Raw genomic sequence first — 8,915 nt, 5'->3', positions numbered from 1 at the left:
TCTGCACACACCTTCCTAATTAGACTCCTCTCCCCCTTCCTTCTTGCTTCATTGTTATCACTAGCTTGAAACTCGATTGGCAAACTTTCCTCCTCACTCAAATTGAGCGTCTCCCAGATCTTCTCTAGCCCCTCCATTGTCCTCCCTCTGCCCGTGTTAGCCAGTAGATACTCCCCCTCCTCCCTGCGAAGTAGGTGGACTTTTCAGCCTTCACCTCATCACGTTTCACCACCAATCGCCCTTAAGAAGACGGCGTGAGAGAATACGATTGAGAGAATAGATGTTGTGCATTTACTTCGGTTGTGCGTTTTAAGTTGGAGATTGATGTAAGTGGAAATATATTTAGGATAAAATTGGATTTCTTTTTTTTTATTGCACCCTGGAGTAAAATAATCTGCTGCCAACCATGAACTTAAAGTTTCTCCTTAAGATTTAAAAGATATAGATATAGTTTCACTTTAAATATATATATATTTTTTTTGAAGAACACTTTAAATATATTACACTTAGATTTTTTTATCTGACATTATTCAACAAATTCTAAATAAGTTATTTTAAAATATAAGAATTATAATGATAATAGACAGCATCAAGTTAAAGATGCGAATGCGATTTGGATTTGTATAGCATATCTTATGTGTGCCGTGATAATCTCGTAAATTGTCAAAAAGTAAACTATAAAAAATAATAAAAATGAAATTACAACAGTGTTTATGTGCCATTGTTCCACAGTATATTCTTTCGGACTAGTGCCCCTGGCTCTAGGGTTTCTTTCTCCTTTTTTCTTCCACAAAATTTCCTGGACCCTATGATTCAACTATTTTCGTATTCTTGGGTTTCTGAGATTCTTCGCCCATTGTTGACTCCCATTTGAGATCAAGCTCACCGACCTCTGCACGCTGAATACTTGAGAGAGGCAGAGAGACGGTGCCAGAGACAGAGACAGACAGAGAATTTACAGGGACAGGGAGTCCATGAATATGGAAGCACGAGTGGGTGTGGTTGTCGAAGGAGGGCAGAGGGCTCTTAGCTCTGCTCACGGGAGCGGCGTCGACAGGAAATTTCTGCAGCAGCAGCAGCAGCAACAGCACAGTCGCGAAAAAAATTCACCAAATCATCAATCGCAGATTGGCACGGTGCAACAGCTTCTAGCTGGTGGTATTGCGGGTGCTTTCGGTAAATCCTGCACGGCCCCTCTGGCTCGCCTCACCATCCTCTTTCAGGTCAATTTTTTCACTCCCTGCTTGTCATTTTTTTTATAAGTACTCCCTGCTTGTGATTTATACCCTGTCATGCGAAAAGATGTCGTTTGTTTTATTTTGTTATGTGCTTCTTTGCGGTTGGTCACTTTTTAGCCTTACTGTGATTTGGGAAGTGCAACTTATGATTTATGGCTGGGGATTGGTTTGGTTGGGAGAGTTTTAAAGTTTCGGTCTTTTCCTTTAAAAAAAAAAAGATTAACGAGCTTTTTTTTATTTGGGTTTGCGTTTTCTGTGAAATAAGGCCAGAAGGTTTAGAAAAGGATTTGTTTCATAGAAGGACAAAACATACATACTAAGAGAAGAAGGGGGACTGAGAAAGAGAAAAATTGTGTAACACACCTCAAGTTGCTTAAAGAGAAATACATAGAAATTGCTCACTTCAAGGGGAGCACCTCCATTGAAGAAAGGAAGAAGATGACAAGAGAAAGAGAAATAGAATTTGCATTAACTTTCTGGATGGATCAACCCTAGAGCCCTTGGCTCGTACATAAATAAGATGATCCCTACATGGGCCTAGGCTAACACAACTAAAAACATACAAGAAAATAAAACTTCAAGCCTAGGCCACTAACTATATTGTAGTCCAAATAACATGCACTAATCAAAGTAATTGAAGTTGTAAATGAAGATAAACTGGCCCAAGGCCCATGGCCCATGGCCCATGTATTCTATTCATGGATTGTGACAAACCCTCCCCCATAGAAGCACCTTGTCCACAAGGTGCAGTATCCTTGCCCACACTTGTCCCACCCCCGGGTCAAAAACTAGTATTTTCCTGGTACTTCCCACAACCTTTGTTTTGACCTTGAAGAGTGGCCGAATATACACAACAACATAAGGATCAGATTTTCCCATCATTTGCCTTCAAAACTGTCAAGGCAATCCTTCCCTGTGGTTTAAGCTCTAAAAGTCCTGGGATAGCTGTTAAGCTTCCACCAACAGCCTTTAGAGTATAATTGATTCTAGACTTGGGCTCAGAAAGGAGGGCAACAGCAATAGCAGAATTACAAGTTCTCTCTTCAGCAAGTTGGAAGATAACATGAACGACATTGAAAACTTGAAGATCCTTCAACTGAATGGATATTGAAGCAACCAGAGCAACTTCAACTCCTAATATGATGCTTGGATCACCATCCCCCCAAAAGTCAACATCCATGGGATTTTGACCTTTCTTACGACTCTGAATATAGATACCTTCAATTTTGGGTGCCACATTACCAAGAGACAATGTGCTGAACTTAAGCGAAATAATTCCAGGTGGTCTGTATTCTTCTAGAAGTGGCTCAACAGATTCTTTTATTACCGTTTTTCCTGCATCTGCAATGTCAGGCCACATTGCCTCCTCCGTTTTGTCAAGGAAAGTGCCCTTAGCGGCTCCTCCCTTATGTACCTCCTGATGTGCCCTTGGACCAACATCTTCCCTAAGTTTCGAGGAGACAACATGCACATGCTCCGCAACTTTTTCAATAATTTTTGCTTTTACAGCAAGGCGCTTTCGTCTAGCTTCATCCTCAAATTTAAAATAAAGCTCCCAAAGCTTCATCAAGCTTCCTTTGCAGCTCCTCATCCCCACGCTGAAGTTCCCCTTCCTGTTCCTACTCACTCGGACCAACACCTTCACCAGGTTCTGAGGAGACTAGAGGCACCTCCTTTACTACATTTTCCTCACTCTTTGCTTTTTTAGCCAGGAGCTTTCTAAAAAACGAGATGCACCGAACCAAGCTAAACCTTTCCAGCATTTCATCAAACATATTAGGCTCAAAGCAATCTGCTGCCCCAAGGAAATACTGTTTAGAAACATCAACTCCCATCTTATCGATTCACAATTATCAATATACTCAATAGATGAAGGGAGAAAAACTACCCGCAGGACCCCACCATCTCCTCCACAATAGATTGCAATATCCCCAATAGCAATACATCAATCATAAATGGAGCAAAAAACTTCTTACCTTTCAGATTTTCAACATAGAAGTAGGCGTTAGTGTGGAAGCCGTCTTCATCACTAACCGCATCTTCATCTAACTGAAGTTTGTGCTCTGATGCCGAAACCTTGATGGAAAAATATGTTGCTTCCTTGCAGAGTTTAAGAAGATCTAAACCTGTGTAACCTTCACACAAGCTAGATGGGATGTCATAGTCGAGGTCTTCTTAAACCCTCATCCCATGAATCACTCTCAATATCTCAGCCCTCTCCAAGCTAGATAGGATGTCATAGTTGCACCATTTGCTCATCAGATTGGATATCCTCACATTAATGAAAATAACTCCAGACTCTTTTGCGATAGCTTTGACAAGCATGGTCTTTCAGGTGAGGTAGTGGGGTACAAAGATCAAGCTCTCCTCGCTGATACAATTCGTGGTAGTGGTGGTGGGAAAACGCAGATATGGCATGAAGCTTTGCCAGCAAGGTGTACTGGCCAGTTCACTCTTTCTGGCTGAGAGAACAGGGAAGAGAGGAACGACGAAGCCTTGAAGGCCGTGAACTACCACCAAACCTTTGTTGAAAAATTAAGGTTGAGTGACCTCCACTCCTCCGATGAAGACCTTGGCAGTGGCGGGGAAGCTACCATTCTTGGATGTTTCGAAGGTGATGGTGAAGCCTCGGCCTGTGCTCAACGTCTTCATCCTGGTACTGAAAGTAAGCTTCCGGCGATAGTCGTCCGTGACAAGGCCAGAAACAATGTGTTCTCGGAGGAGGTTAGGGATGGAGCAAGAGATTGACTGTGATGGAGGAGCAACGATGAAGTCCTTACTTTGCGTTGTTGGCACAGATCCATTATTTGTTTGTCCCTGTACAGCGTCGTCTTCATCAGCTCCCACCGCCTTAAGAGATCGGTGACTTTCGGTGTCTTTTGGGCTTCATCGACACCACTGGGATCGAACTCCCATATGATGGTTAGGCCTCTTACGATTAATGAGTCTTTGTTGCCAGGGATGACCGAAAGAAATGAAGAAAAGGGACAATAATTTCTAAGAGGAAGGGAAGGACACGAGATTTGGAGGGAATGATTTGAGAATGGTGGAAATGGTTTCTGGTTTCTAACGGGATTTATGGTTGCTGTGTATTTATCCTCTTCTTGCAGAGCTTAGAGTTGGCTTTCCAGATTTGAGAACTCTTCATTGAAGTTGTTCTGAAAATTTTCAAGGTTGTTCTTGACATCTTTAAATGTCTGCAAAATAACATCCAAATGTTGCTGTGATTGTTCGTGAGTAAGGATGAAATAATTTTTTCTATTTCCATGGATTGATGAAGCCGATGCCAAGGAAAGCCTGGCTCTAGATTCCACTTGTAACACACCTCAAGTTGCTTAAAGGGAAATACATAGAAATTGCTTACTTTGAGAGGAGCACCTCCATTGAAGAAAGGAAAAAGATGATAAGAGAAAGAGAAATAGAAATAGAATTTGCATTAATTTTCTGGATGGATCAACCCTAGAGCCCTTGGCTCGTACATAAAGAAGATGACCCCTACTTGGGCCCAGGCTAACACAACTAAAAACATACAAGAAAATAAAACTTCGGGCCTGGGCCACTAACTATATTGTAGTCCAAATAACATGCACAAATCAAAGTAAATGAAGTTGTAAATGAAGATAAACTGGCCCAAGGCCCATGGCCCATGGCCCATGTATTCTATTCATGGACTGTGACAAATTGTTGAGAAGTAAAAAATATAATTCTCTTGGATTGACAAATGCTCGTCTTTTAAATACTTAAAATATAATCCCCTTGGGTTGACAAATCCCTCTCTTTATTCAAGTTCTAATTCATTTCAACAAGATTCCTTTTTAGAAGTACTTCAAGAGAATTTGATAGTTTTTTTTTTTTTTTTTTTATATGTTGGGGAACCTCTTCAAGGCAGGACCCTTCATACCCACCCCTGCAGAGTAAAATTTAATAGAACTTCTTGGTTTAATAGAACTTCAAATCCCAAAACCTGAACCGTTCTGTATGGCTCCATTAGTGTTTCTTTACAAGGCATTTATTTCCTCCCAACTGCTTAGTTGTTGACTATTTCGTATCTTTCCTTTTAGGTGCAAGGTATGTGCTCTGATGTTGCAGCACTGAGTAAGGCTAGCATATGGCATGAGGCTTCTCGAATTATCAATGAAGAAGGGTTCCGAGCCTTTTGGAAAGGCAATCTGGTTACGATTGCTCATCGTCTTCCTTATTCTTCAGTCAATTTCTATGCTTATGACCGCTATAAGAATGTGAGTGCCGACATTCTTTGAAAAAACTGTTCATCTCTTTCTTTCTCTCATTAGATGTATTTGATATGTACTCTCTGTTTACCTCGATAATACCTTTCTCTTTTACTTGATCATTTATAAAGTTATGTTACTTTTTGAAATATTTTGATAGGTTGCTAAAGTAGAATAGTATATTATCTTTGTACATTGCATAATATTATTCAATATATCCCGTCTGTTCTGCAGTTGATGCATTCAATTATTGGGGAAAATCGTAGAGGTACTACAAGTGCGAACCTTTGTGTGCACTTTGTAAGCGGTGGATTGGCGGGGATAACAGCTGCCTCTTCTACATATCCCCTTGATCTTGTGAGGACACGACTTGCAGTACAGGTAATGCCAGCATACATGGGCATTTTTTCTCAGCCTGTCTGTGTGTGCTAGTTTTATTTTATTTTTTTAGTTTTTTATTCTGGGCAAGAAGAGTGAAACTAACTTTGAATGGACTAGGGAAAAAGCATTCCTTATGCCTTTTGATTTGGACATTTGCCTAATTTCAATTGTTCTTTAACTCTGCAGACAAATGCAACTTACTACAGAGGTATCTGGCATGCATTTCATACCATTTGCAGAGATGAAGGTTTTATGGGCTTGTATAAAGGACTAGGAGCAACACTTTTGGTATTTGTTTATCCTTCTTCTATTCCTTTTTTATGGCTTCGTTGTGTTGACTTAACTTTCCCTTTGGATGCTTTGTATGACGCAGGGTGTTGGACCAAGTATAGCCATAAGCTTTTCTGTTTATGAGACCTTGAGATCTTTTTGGCAGTCTCAAAGGTGAGTACTCCAAGTTTTTGTTATCGAGTGTTGAGGCATAATTTATGTGGCATTGCTTTTGCTGCTTATTGTTTCATGCATCTTGGTTGCAATGGTATGTTTATATTTTGGATACTTACCAAAAAAAAATATTTTCTTTTGGCATCAGGCCCAATGATTCCACTGTCATGGTCAGTCTTGCTTGTGGCAGTCTTTCAGGCATTGCTTCATCAACTGGTGAGTTGTCTGAGATCAGCACTCCATTTACCATTATTTGATGCATTGGTTACCTGGGCTTTTGAAACAATGTATCTAGATAGCCTTCCAACTCTGATTGTGTGACTTGAACCTGTAGCTGCTGGTATTTTTACTCTAGTTTTAATGCTCATATATACAGATTTCAGGGAACCCACCCGTGGGTAGCCCAAGTGGTAAGGGCGAACTTGTGTGTATGTGCCCCATGTCGCAGGTTCGATTCCCCCTGGGATCAAACTGTGATTTAAGTGGGAGACCATGGCGGTGGGTTGCTGTGCTAGTCTCCCCGGGGGTTTAGGTTCCATGGGTGAGTCCTAAGGTCCTAAGGGCTTTGCCGTGGGGTGGTTCCCCCGTTGTCAAAAAAAAAAAAAAAAAAAAAGAAAGATTTCATGGAAATGGTGTTGGGAAGTAGAGAAGTTGAGATATTTTTTTTTTTTATCTTATTTGAATTCTGTTGCCTTCATTGATAATCAGTGGAGTATACAATGGTTTGTAACTTGTGTGTGGGATGTTCAATGTTAGGCAAAATTTAAAAGATGAATATTTAGATATGTTATGTTTGGTACCAGTCATTGATCTTTAAACGTGAAAAGTCTTCTAATTGGAAAACCTGTGTTCAAAGAATTTCTTCTCTATAAGTTAGATATATATCGATTACAAAGTAAGTGAAATATTTATATTATGTGATGGTTGAATGGAAATGCCTCTTTAACTTGAGCTAGTATGCATGACAATATATGTGCATGCATTGAAGTCTGTGTGGTGTGGGTAATTACACTTATCATCCACACACACTCAACTGTCTTCAGTTTGTACCCTAAAACTACAAAAAGTTTCAAATTTCACCCGAAACTACTTAAATTTTTCAATTTGCTCCCTCAGTTAAGCATGAATGTTAAAATGAAAAAAAAAAATTGGCCACTTGGCAAACATTTATTTATAGTGTATTTATGAATGGATGTGTAGTGAAACCTATTGGTAGTTTAGGGTGCAAATTGAAATCTGTAGTTTAAGATGCAAAATAGAAAATGGTTGGTAGTTTGTGCATGAAAAGTACAATTTTGCTATACAAACATTCATACATGCATGTATGACAATTATGTAACTTGTGCTGTAGGCTTTAGAGGCAAACCATTTGAATGACTGCCCCGTGTCTTATGTGGTGTACTCATTAGGATTTGACAAAGTGATAAACGAGTAAAGAGGAACCGAAACTTCTGGCCTATAGAGATTTGGTTGGAAATAATGTTCTTTTTCTTCCTGTGTTGATATAACTGGCATGGACTGACGTAATTATCGACATAATATTGTAAATTACTACTCGAAAGTCGTAATAAGATGGCTGATTTTTACTAGACATTAACTATCTGGTACTTTCAATGTCTCTGCATGATTATCTTTTACTCCTGATTTGTTTCCAGCAACATTCCCTTTGGATCTTGTGAGGCGAAGGATGCAGTTGGAAGGGGCAGGTGGACGAGCCCGTGTCTATAATACTGGCTTGTTTGGGACATTTGGGCACATAATCCGGAATGAAGGCCTCCGAGGCTTGTATAGAGGGATTATGCCCGAATACTACAAGGTTGTTCCTGGGGTAGGCATTGTCTTTATGACCTATGAGACTTTAAAGACGCTTCTATCACAAGCCCCAGGAAGCTTTTAATTGCTGATGAAGTTTCCCATTTTCTGCATTGATTGTTCCCATCAAATTCATAATCTCACTTTTTTCCAACATGGGAAGGTAAGAAAGAGAACGAAGTTCATAGAAGATACGGTGTTGGAAGAATAATAGTTTTGTGGTGTCCGTTGAGAATTGAGATATCATGTGGCGGTAAATTTTGTCCTTGCTGACACGAGACCTCATTTTTTTGGTTGTGTATAGCTAGTTAGCGCAATGAGTCATACAAGTGTACCCAAATCCAATGATTAAGTCCTAACATATTATAGTTGGTGATTATATAATCACTACAGTTTTGTTATCTGCCTGCCTCTCTGCAGATTTATTCCTGTTATTTTATTTTTTAGTGAATCTGGTTGTGTCCCTTCTCACACAGAAATGTTTATCTTTTTATGGTAAGGAAAGTTTATCAAGGAATATTTTTATGCAGTAAATGGTTTTATTGCTTAATGGTGTTTTGACTTTGTCCCGAGAGATAATAGACTCGGTGAAAGATGGACCTTTATTTCAGTCTTTCAGATGTCTTCTACCTGCTACTTTACATAAACTGATTCAGAAGGTGTTTAGGTTTCAGCTATATGGTCTTGGATCGAGGTTAAACAAAAAGGAAGTACGTGAAAAATGATTTAGTGAAGCTTGTCTCGTTTGAATATTGAGATGATATGAGATGAGATTGTTTTAGATAAGTTAAATAAAGTATTGTTAGAATAT

At 39.6% G+C, this 8,915-nt stretch overlaps 1 protein-coding gene across 1 annotated transcript; it reads left to right on the top strand.

Annotated features, from left to right (window-relative positions):
* Positions 1–732: 732 nt before the first annotated feature.
* Positions 733–8,505, top strand: LOC108988613 (mitochondrial substrate carrier family protein B-like). The gene is made up of 7 exons (XM_018961925.2): positions 733–1,223; positions 5,300–5,476; positions 5,702–5,848; positions 6,035–6,136; positions 6,222–6,292; positions 6,441–6,508; positions 7,948–8,505. Exons 1-7 carry the CDS (start codon positions 975–977, stop codon positions 8,187–8,189), a joined length of 1,056 nt encoding a protein of 351 aa, XP_018817470.2. The 5' UTR covers positions 733–974; the 3' UTR covers positions 8,190–8,505.
* Positions 8,506–8,915: the final 410 nt, after the last annotated feature.

Source organism: Juglans regia, chromosome 3 (genome assembly GCF_001411555.2).
Source record: "Juglans regia cultivar Chandler chromosome 3, Walnut 2.0, whole genome shotgun sequence".
NCBI classification, from domain to species: domain Eukaryota; kingdom Viridiplantae; phylum Streptophyta; class Magnoliopsida; order Fagales; family Juglandaceae; genus Juglans; species Juglans regia.
This window is presented reverse-complemented; position numbering and strand designations above follow the sequence as displayed.